Source organism: Lycorma delicatula, chromosome 4 (genome assembly GCF_047948215.1).
Source record: "Lycorma delicatula isolate Av1 chromosome 4, ASM4794821v1, whole genome shotgun sequence".
In the NCBI taxonomy this organism is placed as follows: Eukaryota; Metazoa; Arthropoda; class Insecta; order Hemiptera; family Fulgoridae; genus Lycorma; species Lycorma delicatula.
Genome location: NC_134458.1, coordinates 7,977,585 through 7,998,165, shown reverse-complemented (window position 1 = coordinate 7,998,165; position 20,581 = coordinate 7,977,585). Strand labels below are relative to the sequence as shown.

At 28.2% G+C, this 20,581-nt stretch overlaps 1 protein-coding gene across 4 annotated transcripts in view; it reads left to right on the top strand.

The window, feature by feature from the left end:
* The first annotated feature begins 1,708 nt into the window (after positions 1–1,708).
* Positions 1,709–20,581, top strand: part of Usp32 (Ubiquitin specific protease 32) — a 138,205-nt gene continuing 119,332 nt past the window's right edge. For all 4 annotated transcript variants that reach the window (XR_012756017.1, XM_075362252.1, XM_075362251.1 and 1 more), the window contains exons 1-6: positions 1,709–1,915; positions 6,091–6,215; positions 11,211–11,319; positions 12,193–12,311; positions 14,440–14,599; positions 17,496–17,735. Coding sequence is in view for 3 of the 4 variants with exons in the window: in XM_075362252.1 (XP_075218367.1) it covers positions 1,858–1,915; positions 6,091–6,215; positions 11,211–11,319; positions 12,193–12,311; positions 14,440–14,599; positions 17,496–17,735 (811 nt within the window). In the remaining variant the exon portion in view is untranslated. The remainder of the gene's footprint in view (positions 1,916–6,090; positions 6,216–11,210; positions 11,320–12,192; positions 12,312–14,439; positions 14,600–17,495; positions 17,736–20,581) is intronic.

The window sequence follows — 20,581 nt, the reverse complement described above, 5'->3', positions numbered from 1 at the left end:
ATATATATATTCTAGGATCTGAATAAAATATCTACTTATGAAAATTGGCTTAAAAATAAATTATTACTGTATTTCATGTTGGATTTTTATTTAGGATTAGTGTTTGGAAATGCAGAACCAGAGAAATACTATTGGACTTGAGTGGAATAAATTTTATTTTGTTATTAAATTCCTTAAAATTTTACTTCAGAATTTACTTTTCTGCTGCTTTTATAACACAAAAAGCATTTGAGAAGTTGAGATTTGAAGAACTTAGTTATAGAGCAGTGGTGACTGCATACACAGCTGTTAGGAGAATAAAATATCAGGCAATAAAAATCTGATGAATAATGAATTTTATTGGATGAGGTTCCTACAAAAAGAAAAAATAACAAAATGAAGGTTAACTTTTGAGAAATATTATGTTCTCAATAATAAATTTCAAACATATATGACGTAAGTAATGGGACTATTTATTTAGTACAGTTTAATATAATCTTTTGAACCGCAAATATTTTCTTTCCCAAAACATATATTCATTATTGAGAGCCTAATTAAACAAAACCCATCAAGCCCGTATTGAGTATGAACAGTTTATTATTATTATTATTCATGTCAGTTTCACCAAATTCAATAAATATTTTATATGTGAAGAGCTGCTGGCAGTTTTTCTTGACAGTTTTGAACCATCTGGTTTGTTTTAGGTAAGCTGTCAAATGAAAACTGTGGTTGACAATAATTGTGATCCGCTAGCAAATTTGTGAGTTTTTGTAAAGTAGTTCTCTCAATTCTTGAGTTCCCATTTAGTGTTCATAAAGAAATTCAGAAATCACAAATGAAAAACAATCCTAGACAGATGTTCAAATAAATAATATGAAAAATATATAGATATAAAAAAAATATAATTTTTACTTATACATCAACTAGCATGGATGTTCATAATGGTAATATAATATTGTTTTTATACTCGCATATTCTTTGAATATGTTACGATTAGGGGGGGTTAAATCACAATTAGTTTCATTTGCCAAACATTTTATATAATCTCTTGAAGGAACCTTTCATAAATATTCTTGTAATCTTAACTTCACAACTAAAATCTCTAGTTCAGAATACAATAATTAAAATCAAAATTATTTTTCTAACATTCTAATGTTCTATTATGATTTCATTGGACCCTTGAGAAAAGTTTACCATAATTACAGATCTGACAAAACCGTGACGCTTTATACACGGAAATTTTATCTTAAAATACAAATTCGTGTTTTTTTATGGCTCCTGAAGAATTAATAAAGTTAGTGGATTTAGATAGTTATGAGCTTAGACTACTTATGTGCTTATCTAGTACATACGTAGCTAGTGATATCTAGCGGAAATAATCTATACTTAATTGTTTTCTGAACAGAGTTCGATTTGAGGTCTATTTAGCACTCTTTAAAATTGCTTTCTTCAATGTAGCCGCTTGAAGTTATTTTATGATTGAATGTTTGTGACTTTCAACAAAGATTTAAATTTTAAATATAATGAAAGGAGTTTTGTTAAAGCTTGAAAATTTTCATTAATGAAGGAAGCATTTAAATTATACTTGTAATTATTGGTATGCTTTTCGAATGCTGATATTTTAATTTTATTTCTTTATACCTAGTAATAATATAATTTCGTGTGTTTTATCTGAATAATTTGACAAAGATGAGGCGAAAGTAAACAACTTCTTTGCTTAAGATCTAATTCAAAATGGAAGATCATATTCATAGGAAGTTGTTCTCTGTAATTGACTGTGTTGTTAAAGTGACAAAGTTTTATGGAGTAATTCTTTATGAAATGAATTTTTTTTTATATTTGTGAGCTGATACAGTATTGTAGTGAATTTTTCTTACAATGGGAGGTAAAGGTTCTAAGGCTTTATTCATAACCTATGAAGATGCTGTTAAAAAGCGTGAGTATTAAAAAAACTTATCACTGTACTGTTGATAATATACAGTTTAAAACAAAATTATGTCATATTTTTTCGCGTATGAATAGTTATTCAGAATAATTGTAGCATTTTATTTCTGAAGATTTGAAGTTTGAAGCCAGTTTTCCTCTTTCCAAAAACTAGCTAATCATTTTGTAAATTTGTGATTTTTATCAGTAGTTATGTATTTTGTATATAATGTTTGGTCGTGTTTTACGAACGTATAATATTCCATCTTTTGTGACTTATTACTAATGTCAGGGGTGAAGTAATTATTATGTTTAATATTGCAGAAATAAGATATTTGTTTTCAGTTTTGCAACTTAACGTTAATAGGAACTCTTGTGTATCTTTATAGACTATTACTTTAGTTCAAGTTAGAATTCTAGAACCCATTTTATTTATTCTTTATTTAATTGTCATATGCCAACTGTATGTATTTATAATATATATCTCCTTTCAAAATTCATTTATTAAAATAATAACATATAGAATGGATCGGTGTTACTTAAGAATGTGAACCTTTAAATTTTACTTAGATTTTATGCAGTTTAGATTATTGTGGTAAAACAATTAGATGTTGATTTCTTTTGTATGTTACTCTAGTGAAAGTATAGGTTTTAAAATATTTAGTTCAGTTTTTATGGGTTGAAGTATATAAAATGATATAATCTTGTAAAATGTGAGTGAATGTTTATATCCAGTTTATAATTTATAGGCTTTGTTTAAAATTGATATTTTACAATTAGAGGTATTCATAATTAATGTTAAAAATAAAATTAATATTTAATAATATTTTTTATGGTAGTTGCTTGCTGCAGGTAATAAAATTGAAATTGGCCATCATATGATGTGTAGTTTGTTTTTGGTACAGTAGTCTAAGGTAGCCCAGAACCTGTTACATTTTTTAATTTTTATAGCCACATGAGGTATTTGTTGTACTTACTTGACTGATTGAAACAAATTAGAACTAAATCAAAGTGGGATTTTATTTAATAAACAGGGATTTCTTTACCTCACAGTTATCTTTTTTAATGGAGCAAACGTACTTATTTCTTTCAAGATATTCTTAATGTGAAAATTTTAAGAAATGTGCCACCATAGCAGTAAAAATGTCCACTTGTTAGCTATATGAATGATGTATATTAGTTGCTAAGACCAGATAATTATAGGTGACAAGGCATAAGATGCCATTCACCCCAGCAAATGGTTTAACCATTCTCAGGAATGATAGTCATCCCAGGCTGGGTTTACTATGTAGTTTATATTCAATCCTGCTTGTGAGTTATATTCTGGCTAAGTAATGAACATAATTCTTGTTAGCTATGTGATTGATGTATATTAGTTACCAAGACCAGATAATTATAGATGACAAGGCATAAGATGCCATTTACCCCAGCAAATGGTTTAACCATTCTCAGGAATGACAATCATCACAGCCTGGGCTTACTCTTTAGTTTATATTCAATCTTACTTGTCAGTTGTATTCTGGCTAAATAATAAACATAATTCTTTTCAGAGAAAGCAACTTTGATTAGTGCTTTGTATACCTTAGGGTCTTACATGTATCATGACAATAAGAAAGACTGAGAGTGATTAAGTAACAATTTAATCCATCCCTTTTTATGAGAAACAGAGCATTACGTACATTGCCTCCATTCAATGAGGCAGCAACATAATTGAAATCAACAATAATTTTAGTTTGAAATCAACAAGAATATTTATTACATTCTTCAAACATAATTTTTTTATATGGTACTTTTTATTTCCTTATGCTCTATTTATTGGTAAAAAATTGATTTTAAAGAAAAAAGTAAAAATAATTACAGAATTTAACTAATTAATACCAAAAGTAATCAAAATAATAGTAGTACCAATTAATGGAAAAGTGCCAAATAAAAATTAATATCAAAAGCAATTTTTAATGTAACGGTAACTTTGGAACTTGTATGTGTTACAAGGCCAATAAAAATAAACAAGTTATAAAGACAATTAACCATATTTATATTATTATCCGTAAACAAATAATGTATTAAATTTTGTGTTGGTGCATTTTTTCTGTAGAGGATTACGTTAATATTTAATTTAAATCTATCTAGTTTCACGTTATGTTTGGACTGTACTGGTCATATTCTATCCTTGCACATGAATTTGAAGCATGATCTTCTGTAAACTTGTAAAATTTTATCTCGTTATTCAAATTTGCCCTCAAAAAGCCAAGAAAAGTCTTCTTTTGACTACTTCCTAACTTTGTTGATAAAAATACGCTTTAATACTATTAAAAAAATAAATTTTGAAATAAACTTGACTTTACCCATTTAAATTAGTCTGCAAAGATTTTAACTTCTTAAAAATGTTGAACTAACTGTATTTTTCTTATATAGGAGCATTTTATTGACAAAATTTTAAAAATTCCTGGCACAGTTTCTGATTTATTAAAAAAACTGATGTTATACTTGCAATTTTATAAAAAAATTCAAAATTATATTAAAAAAAATTTCAAAAAATAGTTAATATGAAAGAGGAGAAAATTTTAAACAAAAAAGTTGTTTGTTTTGGTAAATAAAACAGTTTTTGAGTAACTTATGAAACAGTTTCATAGAAGTGGGAAACTAGAAAATTTATTTTTGTACTTTGTTATAGCATAACTTATTCTAAACTGGTTTAAAGAAATGTCATGAGGAAGATTTTAGCTTTCAGATCTGTTTTTTTTATTATTTCAGTCTTATATACTTTATATTTAGTGATATTTTGACCAAAAAACCCCTATTACACCATTTTTTTAAACACGCCACCAGGAATTATGTAAGTGTTTTCATTATTTTCCAATTCATTGGATTTTGATTTTGTAGTAAATCTTTGTTGTCAGTTTGGATGTTTTTAGAACAATTGTTCCCCAGTTACCAATTTTTTAAGTAATAGTTATATTAGTCAGGAATAATTATTTTTATTCTATGTGTGTTTTTTATTGACTGAATAATAAAATTTATATGATGCTTAAAAAATATTCATTATGATATTGATAGAGCAATATTAAAAAAAAAAGATTCTTTTAAAATAACAATATTGTCGCTTCTTGGAGAAAAAGTGTTGTATAATAAATGCATAAAAATATGCATAAATAGCCATGGAAGGATATGTTAAAATTAGTATGCGAAGCAGTTTTAATAATCTTTTTAAATATATCATTTGGTTACGAGTATATATTTATATATTTTAAAAAGTTTTATTGTTTATAAATAATAATATACATTTAACTGAATAAATTATTTATTACTTTTAGTCCATTTTTTACTAACTGTAATATAATATCAATTAATATTCAATTAATTGTTTACATTCAAAGCAGTGCAGTTCATTAGTTTACATAGAGATAACATTTGCTACACTACTACCTATTTCTAGTTAATTAAAGGCAAGTTATTGTCTATTGATTGCTATTTATATCTCATATTTTATTTCATATACTGCCTCATTACTATCATCAAAGTAATCTGTAAACATATTTTATGCAAGGTATAAATCAGCTACAATATTAGGTGTAATTGTTACTGAAAAATATTTAGAGTTAACTATATTTTATTAATTGATAAATATTTATTAAATTGCACTAAGTATGTTAAAATTATAACATTTAAAAATTCTTAAAATAAAAATGTTAATGGAATGTGTAGTAAAACTGCTTTTATGGACTGTTTCTCTGAAGATACGTTTTAGCAAGCCCATTCCTTTTCCTTTTTCATGTCAAAGCAAAGTTTTTATATAATATATATGCTGATGCAAAATATTAAACTAATTTTTTATTTTCAATTGTCATTTCATCTTTATCATAATAATGGTCATTTTTAAATATATTTTACTTGGGTGTACACTCAAGCTAACTTAAAAAAGGTTTTTACATCACTTTTTTGAAGACAGATCCATTTATGAAATAGAATTGAGTCGAAGGAAGTAACATGTCACTTGCTTCTGAGAGAGAAAATTACTGTAATAAATGCATAAAAATATACCCATAATTATTAACAGGAAAGTAACTGGCAAAACGAGATCATTTTCTATGTTTTACAATTATAGTGAAGGAAATTATTACACTTCAAATTTTTTGTAAAAGGTAATAAGTAAAGGTTTATATATATATATATTTTATTTTGTTGTAGTTTCTGACTCTGAGCTGAAACGTCTACGAGATGCTTTTAAAAGACATTCCACTAATGGTGTTATTACGGATAAAGTTTTCATCCGAGAAGTATTAGGTGATGGTGTACCAAATGCTGTCGCTGAGGTAATTATTTATTTTTTTTCAATAATAATATAGATTTAAATAAGTTATATTTCACAGTTTTTGTGCAGATTTTGCTGTTGGAAGTGTACATATAACATACTTTAAAAAAAAAAAGAAGAAAGCATCACATTGTACTCTCCTTTTGTTGAGTAGGTAACATCTGTTGTGTCTACAATATTATAAGCTGCAAAATAAAGCCATTACATATTTGTTAGGATTAACCCCTTACCGGTTTCCTTTTTGTACCAAAATAAATATTATCTTGTTCTTTTGTTTGGTTTAATATATGTATTTTATTAATAATGACCTAATATGTAATTTAAAAACAATTTTTTTTGCATGCAAAATGTATTTTATTACACGACGCATGCATTCACAGAATTTCAGTCACATGTATGTGTAAAATATTTATGCAATTAGTTTTATCATTTTACCAACACACAAAATATTACAACACAATTTTATCTTTTTATACTCACACATTTATAGAATTTCATGATATAATAAGAAATATAGTTCTCACAGTAAGACTACACAGAACACCATAAATAAACAAGTTGCTATTACAGCCGGGTCAGCTGATTACAATCAAATATACATGAAAATCCCACACTGTACTGTGTTAATAACTAGTGTTATCTATCATTGCAGACTATTATGTAAAATGACAGAATATTGTGACAGAGAACGAATTAAAACCGGACAAAAGGTTGACATCAGAATATTCCAACAAAGGCCCTAGTCGTGTACATCAATTATGTTGGAATATTCCATCAAAGCCTGGTAAGGGGTTAAGGAAATAAGAAACTTATAGACAATCTTTTAAAAATGTATAATTAATGTTTCCTTCGCTATTTGTTTATGAAATAGTAATTATAGTAGACAAAATAAAAAAAAAAATTGTTATAACACAAGATATGGAACAATCAGATTTGTGGAAGTCCAATATCAAAGTTTAAACAACCTTATGTAGGGCTAATGGAAACATTATTGTATTACATTGGTGGCTGAGGTGATTTTTAATAAAAAGGGTTAAAACTGTTTTTAATTGAAAAATGTTATCCCGTTAAAGGATTACATTAACTCTTTAATTATAACAAAGTTAAGTAGTTATAAGTTTAGGGTAAAATTTAAGTTAATTTATCTTTTGACTCATCCTGTACTTATTACTGAGCCATTTGTAATTGGTTCTTTAAAAAAAAATAAATTTAAATATCAATCTATGCTACTATTTCCAATCACCATAGTTATGAATATCTAAAATATGAATTATTTTAAAAGACCCTTTTAACCATTTAAAAATAGTTGTTAAGTTAAAATGAGCAGAAAGTAAAATACTACTGTACTGAAAGTTACATTATGATAAGACTCTTGTATTGGTTACAGAGAAAAAATTCTTTTAAATTACAAAGAGGCCGCTGTATTTATCATTAAGTGAATATATATAAAATGTATAAATATAGATACATTATTGAACAATGATTTTACAAAGGGTTATAAAATTGAAGAGCAAGTAGATAAAGATTTGTAGCCTCTCCATAATTTTATATAAAATACAATTTTCTGAAAATTGATATGTTTTTAGGTTAGGTTAATGATAGAGATGATAAAGAGGGTATTTTTTTGTTTTGTTTTTTTAATATTTTGTATTTATTTAAGTAAAAGTATCTAAGTAATATCTTATTTTCAGGCAGTTACATTTAAAATACAAATAAAATAGGATCATCAGATCAGTTCAAAACCAAAAATGTGTTGTTAAAAAATTATTAATTTTTTTATTTATTTATTTTTATGTAGTTATTAAGTGTTCATTGCTTCTATGATGCAAAGAAAGTTGAACTGTTTTTTTAATTGAGTCTTGTCCTCAAAAAAGGTCACATTTTTGCAGTGATAAGCTGATCAACTTTGTATTCCTGTCTTGTTTTACTGGAATCTAGGTTGTTGTACAGTAACAAAACAAACATATTTTCTTTTGTTAAAGAAGATTGATTTAGAATTTTTTTATTCTGATTGTTATACTGGAATGTTATGAATGCTTGTGGAAATTGTTTTATCATAAATTTCTCGCTTTTGTATCGGAGATCAACTAATCATTTTGTTTTATAAAATATAATGTGTAAGAGTTATTTATTTTTTTTTATTACTATTATCCATTAAAAGTGTGAACTTCTGAAAAAAATAACAATCAAATTTATTTAGTACAGCATTTTTATTTCAAAATATTTTTGCTTACTCTTATGGTCATCTTCAGTGACTGGTACTTCTGGTTTCATTATGGCCTTGGCTGATGTAGGTAGTTTTTTGAGTTAGGCACATGTGTTTTTAGAATGCAGTTGAAATGTATGTTAAATTTGAATTGGATCTTTACATTTAGTTTATCATCTGTTTTATATATTTCATAAAGTTTTAAGATATGGACCTTTCTAGTGTCTATGTTATTTTTTAAGTTTGTATCTTTTCTGTATATATCTACGAGCTGGGAGGCAAATGTTGGCTCTGTTACTGTGGAGGGCTTAAGTGTTTGTTCTGCTTATTTGAAGCTGCATCCCATTTGAGAACAGTTTGCAGTTGGCATTTCAGTGGGTACAGGTGTCTGAAAAAGAACTCTAGGGTTTTAACAATGGATATAGTTTTTGTTTTGCAGGACTCATATATGTAATCTTGAAGTGGAAAAAATTAGGTTTTAGTAAACAAATTCTTCTTCAGATAGCAGCTCCATTTGACTGGCGCATAGGCCAAGGTGTTATGAGCCTGGGCTTCAGTACCATGGGATTACCACAAAATAATAAAGTGTGTGCACCAGTTCACAGAAACAAAATCAGTGACTGTTGCACAAAGAAATTATACACTAATCTTATCATAAAAATTCTCCAATTTACAAAAACATATGTAAGAGGTATGAATAGTTTTGGGAAACCAGCAGCATTTTAAAAAGTCACTCGCTAGGTAGGCCTAAAACAGGTGCCTGATACTCAGAAAGAAGTTTACTGTCTTTTCAGCCAAGTCCAAATTGATTAGATTTTATTGTCAGTCATCAACTAAACATTTCTAAAAGAACTGTCCTTGATGTTCACTAGGAATTGAAACTTTGTTCTTATAAACTGTAGCTACTCCATGAAATTAAGTGTAACAACAATAAACTACAAAGAGTTCAATTTGTAACAATCATGTTAAACTTCATGTTTGGTGATGAAAATTACCTGCAGTTTATTTTATTTCCTGATGCAACATTTCATGTTTATTGAATTGCCGTAATTGTTGAGAATGGGGCTCAGAAAATCCATAGAAATTAGTGGAATTCATTCACAACTGTCTAAAAGTGAATGTCTGGTGTAGTACTATGCATAATTAAATTTTTGGGCCCTTTTTTATTCCATAAGCATACTATTACAAGCATAGTGTGCCTAAACATATTAGAGAGTGTTCCTGCAGATTGAAAATATGAAGGGCTTAATATTCTATAAGGATAGACCCCTTCCACATCATGCAAAAGTCATGCAGGTTACGCTCAATAACAGGCTCCCAGAAGGCTGGATAGACAGAGAAGCTCCCATTGCTTGACCACTTTGAAATACTAATTTGATGCCAATGGATTTCTTCCTTTGGCGCTATGTAAAGACATCATTTCCAAGAAAAAATTCAGTCCTTGATCACCTGTGCTAAATGACTGCAGCTGTGGAAGCTATTCCTGCAGACATGCTCACCACAGTCTGGAATTAGGTGGATTATTGGTGTCGAATACTATGCTGTGTTGTTTCAATATTATCAGTTAGGTTTAATTATTCTAAATATTTTATTTGCTGGTTCATTCAAATAAATATAAGTCTTTATTTCGTTTATAATATAAATTATTTTTATTATGGTCTTTGAACTTGTAATTCATATATATATATATATATATAACATTATTATATTAATTAATTATAAATTTGTAATAAACACATGTTGAATCTTTGAAGGATGGAAGAAGACTGACTTACAATAGAACATTAGAAAAATTCATAAGAGTAACAAAAAAAGTGAGAATTTATAAAAAGTAAAAGAAAGAGTGACAATTTATAAAGAGGAAGAAAAAAGTGAACATTTTTATTTTTACAAATAAAAAAAGAGGAAATGAAACCTGAGTCTTAACAGAACTGCTCACTAAAAATCATATGATTTTTGCAATTAAAATAAGTTACATACATGATACAATCTATAATGTTGCATTTCAACAGAATAACAAGCAAGTTTAATTGTGAATAAATGAACAATAATATAATTAAATTGTTAATATTTATGTTTAGTTGAAATGGTATTTACATTCATTTGTGATATAATTTTAATAGTACTCATATAAGTTTATAACAAATAAATTCAAAGCTATAATAGTATTTTGAATAATAATAATAGTCAGCATATTGCTTAAATAAATAATAATAGAGTTGAATATTTTAATCTATAATAGTTTGTAATTACATTCATATTAATCTTAAATAATTAATAAATAAAGAGCACCCACCAATGGGTGACTCAGTGAGTGAGGGCTAGCAATTCAAGCTGTTTTGAATGGTTGACATTTTTTAAATGGAAATTTTATATTTTTTATTTTTTTTGGAATAATTGTTACTAATAAATCATCATTCTGGAAGGAACCTCACTGCAATCTTTATGAAATTTAAAAAGTGCCTGTGACTGTGTCAAACACATAAATGAATGAAGTGCCAGATGGTTGAGTAAAAATTGGAATTTGCTTTCCTTTGTCAATAACTGGGTGACTGTAATAGATGACGTTTAGGTCGTATTGACTATGTGTGCTTAAACGTTTTGGATTTCTTGAGGTAGTGTTTATTTTTTATTATGACAATAGAAGTTGGTAAAAGGAGAATAGCTGTAGATCGTTGATTAAAGCTTGTAGGTAAACTCTTTTTGTAATGCTGTTTGTACATATTTAGTTTCTTAATTTTAATTAAAAATTTTTATCACTTATAGGCTATTGTTCATTGTTATTTTCAGTTTTTGTTTGTGGCTTGTGGGGGAGTACCAGATAAAGGAATTGCCTGGAAAGAACTTCTTTGTGGGCTTGTTCTCTTGACACGAGGAAAAGAGGAAGAAAAACTAAAATGTAAGTCATTTAATTTTCTTTGTATGATTTTATTCACAAATTTATTCATGGTAAATTTTTTGAATCTAGTGATTTTAAAATTATATGATGACTGCAAAAACAAAACATTTTGTACATATTATGTATGTATTTTACATACATTAGCGATGTTAATAATAATTTATTGTTTTTATCAAGGTTTGTAATTTTCTTGCTTTTATGTGTCACAATTTTGATGATGTTTTATACTGAAAGACAATTATAATATATGTGGTCTATAATTTAAATAGTTTTAGTTTGTTTTTAAAAGTCTTTCTTTAGTTACAATCTACAAGTGAGATAAGGGTTACAAATTAAAAAAAAAATCCTAGATGTAAAGAAACATAGGAAGAGTAAAAAAAGAAAACTAACACTCATTTATTCATGAATGGAAAGGTATGCATGGTTATGAATGATAATGGTATACATGGATATGAAAATATACTTTATTAGCCAGTTATGTATTGTTAATGTCATATTTTATGATGGAAGGAATTTATCAGTTAAGTGAAGTGCATTGTTAAATAAAAATTTCTTCAATGTCCTTTAAATGAGTATCACTTTTAGTCATTCATTATGTGAGGTTTTTATAATAATTTATCCTCCTCTATTTGCAGTTAAGTATATAAATGTGTAGCTATTTGTGAATCTAATGAGAAAACTCCTATTACAATTGTTTATTTTATATTTAGCTTATTTTTTATGAAGTATAGCATCAAACCTGCTGACTGATTGGTCCCTCAAAAAAACTCTACTCATATATCTTGTAGTTGTATCTTTAATTTAGGGATAATTTTAACTGTGTAGTTGTTTTTGTGATAATCTTGTTAATTTATTTAATCAATTTTTTTGTAGTTGTCTTCAGTCTGTATTCTAATGATGGAACGAACATTTACCAAAATGAATTTCGAAAGACAGTTGAAGCATTAGAAAACGGCTATGTACCAGAACAAGTTTCTACCTTATTTTATGAGGTAAGTTTTAAGTTGTTAATGATATAGATTTTAACTTTATTATTATGTTAAGAAACAAAAATTTCAATCAAAACTTCATAAAGCGGTCTTTTTTTATTTCTATTCTGGGGATGTGAAATTTTTGTGTTAATTGGTGACCGGAAATCCTTTGACCTATTTTTAAAAATTTGTGAATAATTTCTTTTTGTTCGTGGAATTATATATATTTATTTAACAATTAATTCTGTCTTTGAATAGCTTTTCTTATAAATTAATTTTTCCCAGTAAAGTTTTCCAAGGTGACATAACATGATTATTTGTTACTGAATTGTAATGCATATTTTAATTATTTCAAGTATATTTTTTCTTTTAAATAGTCAACTGGTTGGAAAAAATTATTCTAGTTATAACAAAAATTACTTGAAGTTTATTTAGAAAAAAATTGAAATTATAATTAATTGTTTGTTTTCTCTTGACAGAACTACTTTCAATTTGTTATATTTGTACATTTGCAAAATTTTATATTATTTTTTATTCGCTTGTTAATTGTCTTTCTAATAAAAATGTTTTGACTCTTTTAACGTATTGATAACACTTGTCTCTAATGTTTTGTCAATTTGTAAATAATATAAACAAAAATATTTCAAGTAATAAGTTACACCTACAATGACGTCTGTCTCACTATTCTTCTTTATTGTTTCTTTTAGGCGATAAACATTTTTTATGTATATTTTAAATATGTTGGTTTTGAAACCTTACTCCTTTTTTTGTGATGGAAAAAGGAAATTGATGTTTTTGTTTTCGTGTGATAATTTAATATTTGTTACTGCCTGAAGTTGTGTGCGATCCATGGGACAGTACCCGTAGTTTGTGTATGTACAGATATAATGTAAATAAATAAATAACATAACTTCAAGAAGTGATTCAGGACATTAAAATGAGCCAAAATTTCCAATTATTGAAGTACAAATAATTTTTAAAATTATTTAATTGTACTTTATTGTCAGTTTGCCTTTTAATGGTTTTTTATCAGAAATTCATACTTAAGAACAGATTGAAGCATTCTGATAAAATTTGGTGTACGTGTTCATCTGGTATTCTCTATGAAATCAGTAAATCTTAATGTTTTCAAAATTGAAAAATGGCAGTGGCCATTTCAATTTTAATATTATTAATCTTCTACGACTATTTTTTCCATATGATTATGTATCTGGCAAAATCTGAAGCACTTCATTTGTACAAAATGACGTCTAACTTATTCATATACAAATTCAAACCATTGACTTACAGCAAAAATCATTGCTGCATGTCTGTTCTGGTTCTGAAATTCGAAAAAACCAGACTAAGTTATGGGCCAGATTTCATTTCCTCCATTATGAAAAGCAAATATGACTTCTAAAATATTCTGACTTTTTCTGTTGTCGTACACAGACTTCTTGCTATGCAACCAGTTATGATGTGTTGGATCAGTGATTTAAAGTAGCGCATAACTGTATGAAGTACCCACTCCCACCTCTCCAATAACATTCCTACATTACTCGTCAATTAAATTTTATCTTTTCCTTAATTTTTACTTCTTCATTGGTCATTGACGTGCTTGGTCATCCGATACTTTCCATCATCTTCAGTAGCCATGGTAATTTACAATCTACGTATTCGTTTTTCATATTTGACATGCCAAAAGGATTTTATAAAATTTTGATCTCATTACAATGCTTAATTCCATCTTTTTTTTTTTAATGTGTACAAAATTCAATTTTTACAAAAAAAAAGAAGTATATAATATTGTCAGAATATCACTATATACAAAAATACAACTTACTCAGTTGTCAAATCTAAATGGTACTAAATTGTTGCGCTTGTAGATATTAACATTTTTATTAAATTGTATGATATATAAGAACAAATTCAGTATTCATGTGAACTCATACTTGCCGATATAAGGTTTCCTACTTTTTGATCTTTAGATTTTCTTCAGTGTTAATCTTTTGTTTTGTTGTAATTACATATATTCTTATTGCAATAAAATCTTTTAACTATTAATAAAAAAGTTCCTTTTGAATCTGATCATGCAAAAGTTTACATTTTCAGATCATGAGGATGAATAAAAAACCTTCTTCTTAAATAAGTTTTTTTTTTGTTTTGGCAGCATGATACGGTCACATTTGAGGAATTTAAAGATTGGCTAAAGGCCAGTGGAGACTGCATAGCATTAAACAAATGGATATTGAAAGAGCCATGCACAGTTTCATTGGGATGTGATTATGATTCTCCAACGTTTTACCAAACCTTAGCTGGGGTTACTCACTGTTAGTATATTTTATTAATAAATTGTATTATTATTTATGTGCTAATCTGTTGTGATATTTTAGTGGTTTTCTGTAAAATTACTTTTGCTATTTACTATTAAAAATAATTTATATGCTTTAGTAAATTGTTTTCTTTAGTAATCTTATCTCATTGTAATATCTCTAATCCATATAGATAATTGAAGGTCTGTTTTGAGGAAAGTTTAATTTGACAAATGACATACATTGTAGTTGAGTAGTGAGAGTTTTGACTTACCAAAAGGTTATCTTAAAGTAAACTTTTGTTATCAAATTTTTTATGTTTAATCTCATATACTATGTGAAATGGGTGGATAGAAATTTTAATTCCTGTTTATTTTTCCAAAGCTAAATATATAGTTTTGGGGAGTCAAACTGTATAAGTTATATTTATCCGTAATATTTTGTGTATAAAATATATTTTGATCTAAATATGTGGCAACCCTGTTTCTATATCCTCCTCTAAGATGTATCTCTGGATACTATGGTAGCATATTGTAAAATACCAAAGAGGCTGAGCAATTTTATTAATGATTGACACCCAGGAAAACTGACAAAATGCATTCTGCTTTTGCGTGACAGTGCTTCATCACATATTTGTAAGCTTCATGAAGGCCCTATCAGAGTAATTCAGAAGTATAAGAAAAAGAGTAATATATATCTGCTTTGCCAATTTTGTGATCTGTTTTGAAACTAAGAAAATATTTAATGAATTTGGTGATGTTAAACAAATAACTCTTGTCCTCTCTGCATCTTACATATCACAGTCGGCTAAATCTTCTTCCTGTCAAGAGAATGGTGTAATTTATAGGTGACATCAATAAACTTGATCTTATTGTAAAGGTGTAGTGCTGCTGGATCTGGACTGAACTGGAGTTGTGTTCAAAACCTGTAACATTATTCTGAATGAATTATTTGTCACCGCTTCTTGATCGGTCATGAAAGTTCCAGTCTGTGTTAGGTTGAAATTTGAAGTCAAATTCTCCTGCTAACACTACAGCTACATAAATAAATTTTATTGGTACCATACCTGCGATCTTTTTTGTGATCAAATTACTTATTTTCTGAAACTGAAGTCGTTAGTTCTGTACAGTTGCAAAATATAACTGAATTATAATTAGTGAAAAGAAGAAGAAAAATGTTAATAGTATGAGGGCGAGTAAAAAATTATCTTCACTGTCACCATAACACACCTTCAAGGTTGTTAATACTGACTAATACATACACATACTTAGAGTCGGTACCACTTGTGCAAAATTTGATCCTTAACATGTCATTTGCTTTCCAGCTATTACAGTGTAACATGTCCGCCAGTAGCAGTTTGCACCAAGGATGAACAACAAGAAGCGATCTGATTTCTCTGCTTAGAGGCTGTGAAAGGGGCTGAAATTCACTGTTGACTTTTATCACAATATGAGGATAGTGCTTTATCCTGAAAAGTGTTTTTTGTGGCTTGAGAAGTTTAAAAGTGTCCGAATGAGTGTGATGCACAAACAGGAAGCAGGACTTCCATCAACTTCCACCATGGATGGATGACAAAATTCAGCAAGGTCGAGAGGCGAGAGGGGCTTCTAGCGAAGAGGTGAGTTACCATTGATGAGGTAGCATCTTTTTTGAACATCAGTCACGTTCTGCTCGTCAAATCATCCATGATGAGTTCAGCTTCCATAAAGTCTGCATGACAGGCACCACAACAGGTTACTGCAGAACACAAGCTCAGATGTTTTGACATTTGCCAATGCTTACTCAATTGCTTCAACAAGGAGGGCGACACATTTTTAAGCAGGATAATCTTTGGTGATGAAACATAGATTCATCACTATGAGCTAGAATTGAAATGGCAGAGTATGGAATGGAAACACCTGGGATCTCTGACAAAGAAAAAATTCGAGATAGCCATTGGCAGAGAAGGTTATGCTAAACATTTTTGGGATGCAAAAGGGCCTGTACTAGAAGACTGTGGAAAATTGGATGATGATCAACAGTGCGAATTACAATGACATGTTGGAAAACAAGCTGAAGCCAGCAATTTGCAACAAATGCTGAGGTCTATTGTTGAAGAAATTGTTGTTGCATGAAAATGGCCACTTGCACACAGTCGTCTATACCGTTCAAACCATCTACAAGTTGAATTTTTGGGTACCGGAACATCCTCCCTGTAGCCCAGATCTTGCTCCATCTGTTTGGACCACTTAAGAATGCTTTGCAAGGTCGTTGATTTTTCATAGACTTAGACATGCAGGAAGTGGTGTAAAAGTGGCTTTAAACCAACTGAAAACCTTGAAAGGAATACGCAAGCTTGTGGACTGCTAGACCAAGTGCATTGACAAGGGAAATGACTATGTAAAAAAATGATGTACATGTTGAACTCCTACCATTGTGTAAATAAATTTTAGAATGAAAAGTGTAGATAATTTTTTTGATTTCTTGACTGAAACGGAGTTCTTTTCTTTTTCATATCTGTTTTTAATAATTTTTTATTTTTGTGATAATTAACCATAAAAGCTCTTAGAATCTATTACTGGCTTTCAGTAGTTACTGTTCTTGTTTATATTTACTGAAATTAAATTGTGAAAATTTTCCAGTTGTTTTTCATTCCTTAAAAATATTTATAAAACTGTTCTTTTTGTGTTTCATGGAACGCTTTGTATCTTTCTCATTCTTTAAGCATGCGATTAAATAATCCTGTATCATATTACCTCTGCATTTGTGTAAAAGAAATGAAAGTTCTAAATTTAAAGATTTTTCTCATAATATTTGTTCTAATTTTACTTAGAATTTAAAAAAAAAACTTTAAACAATATTTGGCTTATGTTGGTAATTTAAATGTAGCATTATGATCTCTTAATGTAGCAGGTATGTTTCTTTTTAATTACAGTAGAGGAAGTTGATATAGTACAACTAGAAAAAAGATATTTTACTTTGAAGGCTCATTCTGTTACTGGTAAATTAGATGAAGAAACTTTAAGGCCTTTGATCAGTCCTCCAGTACCATTGTCTGTTTGTGGTGGTGTATTTAATGCATTCGATGAGAATAGAGACAATCATATAGATTTTAAAGAGATGGCATGTGGTATTTCAGCTGCTACTAGAGGACCCTTAACTGAACGACAAAAATGTAAGTCTTTATAGATCTTTCTCTTTACATCTCTTTTTTCTTTTTTTTTTTTGAGAAGGAAAATGCATGTACTTTTTTGCAGGTAATCCATGATGATAAAATGTTATTGAACTGTATTTATTTTTTTTCAGTTGCTTTGACCAATAATATCAGCTACTAATTTTCATGTTTCTCCTTATTTTAAATTCTGTTATTTTCAAGACGGTACTCCCGTGGTATTCTAGATGTTGATAATGTAGAGATGCCTATTTTCTGATTTCAATCCAGTTGTCAGGGGGTTATTTTTTAATAATAAGGTGTCTGTATGTGTGATTTTAAAAAGGGCTTTACATTTCAGTTTGTGTACATTATTTCTTTCAGTGCTCTCATTTTTTAATTCAGTTATAATAGTCACATCCTTCTACAGCCCTGATTTGACGGTTTGTATAACAGAGTATATCACTCGGCTTACAACATGTTAAAAAAAAATAATTCTATAAATTTAGATGAAATTTATATAAAATGACAAAGATTTAAAAAACCCTTTTGTAGTTTTCATCTAAAAATATTGAAAAAGTATGTTATGTTTTTAAAAAGATATTGTAGTGAAAAAAAATCTTAACTGAAATTAAAAAACAAATTTAATAAAAAATGGTGTACTAGATGCATGAATAAATAAATCTTTTACTTTGATCATTACATAATAATACATTATATAGATTACTTCAGGAATGGGTATTCCACAAATAAAAAAAGGAACTGCCCTAAAATTTGGATGCATCAAGGGAAACCTTGGTAAAACCTTCGATCAGAACAGCATCATAGAAAATACCATTGCATATAAAAATATATATATTTAGTCCACAATAATTATTTAAAATATAAACACAAGTAAATAATGCCGGGTAAATGCTTGAAGATACTAACACAAAAAAATATTACAAAACAATTTAGAAGACTGATTAGAAGAATGATTAAAAACTATTTTAATACATATTTGTATATATGTTGAATGGGATGCAGAGAATTCAGGTTTTTTATATTTCTTAACTAATATTGTTTAGAAAATCATTGATAGTAATATTGTTTGTTTAAAAGAAAATCATTTAATTATATTTTAAATAAATTGTTTAGAAGATCTTTTAAATGTTGATAGTTTTATTAAAAATGGCAATGGAAGCATAAGGTCCTTTCTTGTGACCATGTTGTGTTGCCTTAAACAAAAATATCTCTGCTCTCTGGTTTGGTGGGTATTGTAATTTTTTAAAAATAAGTGTTCTTTTTATCAGAGATGTAGTATAAACTCAACTCTACCATTTCTTGTAATCTCCATTAATGATTTTTTTTTTAATGCTAGATGCAAGTTTAAAGAGAACATTTCATTGAATTATTTGATGTAATTAAAATATAACTTTGATTAATAACACTGACATATTAAGAATTCTTAAATCCTTATTTCTCTTCACGTAATTTTTGCTTAGGTAGCATAATAGTATTTGGTTAATTTATTTAATAGTACAATTATTTTTAGAAGATAAAAGACAAAAGGTATGTGCACAGGAATGTAAACTAATGTATTGTGTTTTGGTCGTAATTATAGTATTGGATACAATTTTTGTTTTCAGTAAGATTTTTATTACTTTTGTTGGGTTTTTTCAACATTAAATCATGACAATAAAAAACTTAATTATACTTTTAGAGCTTGAAATACTGATTTTTATTTTTATTTCAAATCATAATGATAAACATTTATTTATAGCTTTACTTTTTGTCTATATGAGGAAAAAATGTGTTTATCATGAGTAATAATCAAACCTAGTGCACTGCTACGTGAAGAAAATCATGTTTGAGAAAAGTATTTTATTACCTTAAAAGAAATATAAATTTTAAATTTGCCAGTAAATTAGATTGTACATTTAAAAAATAGAAATTTTTAGTATTTAAAAGGCAACACTTACCTACTTTTCCTGTCAATGAGTATGACTAGTGACTGATACAATCATGCAGCAACTGGTTTGAATGAATTATTACATTTTGTGTTATTGACATTTTTTGCTATATATTTAGAAATTATTTTATTATCTGAAACATTTTTTTATTTTTCCATTTTTTATAATTAACAAAAATTGTTTTTTTCTCAAATCATAATGCTACTATTGATTTTACTATAGTTAACATACACTGTTGAAATTAATTCACATTACAGCAATTCTGCCTTAGGTTTTTGAGCACAGAAACACTTTTGACTGAAAGGATTTAGAAATCTGAAGGGCATTTAACTCCTTTTTTTGTTAAAAAAAATAGTTATTTGAAAATCAATAAAAGTAAAGTACAGGGTGTTCAACTAAAAAGAGGCCCCATCACTTAGTTTAGTCTGCAAATAATAGTTTATTTGCAAACACTTACATAATAATTTATAGGTGTTGAAAATGATGTCCATCTATTTCTATGCACTTGTCAACACATTTGACCACGTTCATGGCTACTCTTTCTACCTACCCTGTCTATTTCCTGGATGGCATCGGTAATAATTGCTTTAGTCCTGCAGGTTATGTGGATTCCTCTTATAAACAATTTTGTTTAAGTAACCCCACAGAAGAAAGTGTGGACTATTCAGATCAGGGGATCCCGGCGGCCACAGTCCTTTAGAAATTATTCTTCCACTGATAAAATCCTGTACCATCTCCATAGTTTAGCGAGCTATATAGCAAGTGGCGCTGTCCTGTTGCAAGCAGCAGTCACGCTTATCCTCTTCCTGTAAGGCTATGAACTGCTGGATAATTTCTTGGTAGATGGCAGCATGCAGAGTTTTTTCAAAAAACTGTGTCCTATTGTTTGTCACCTTGAAACGCACACCATATGCCTAT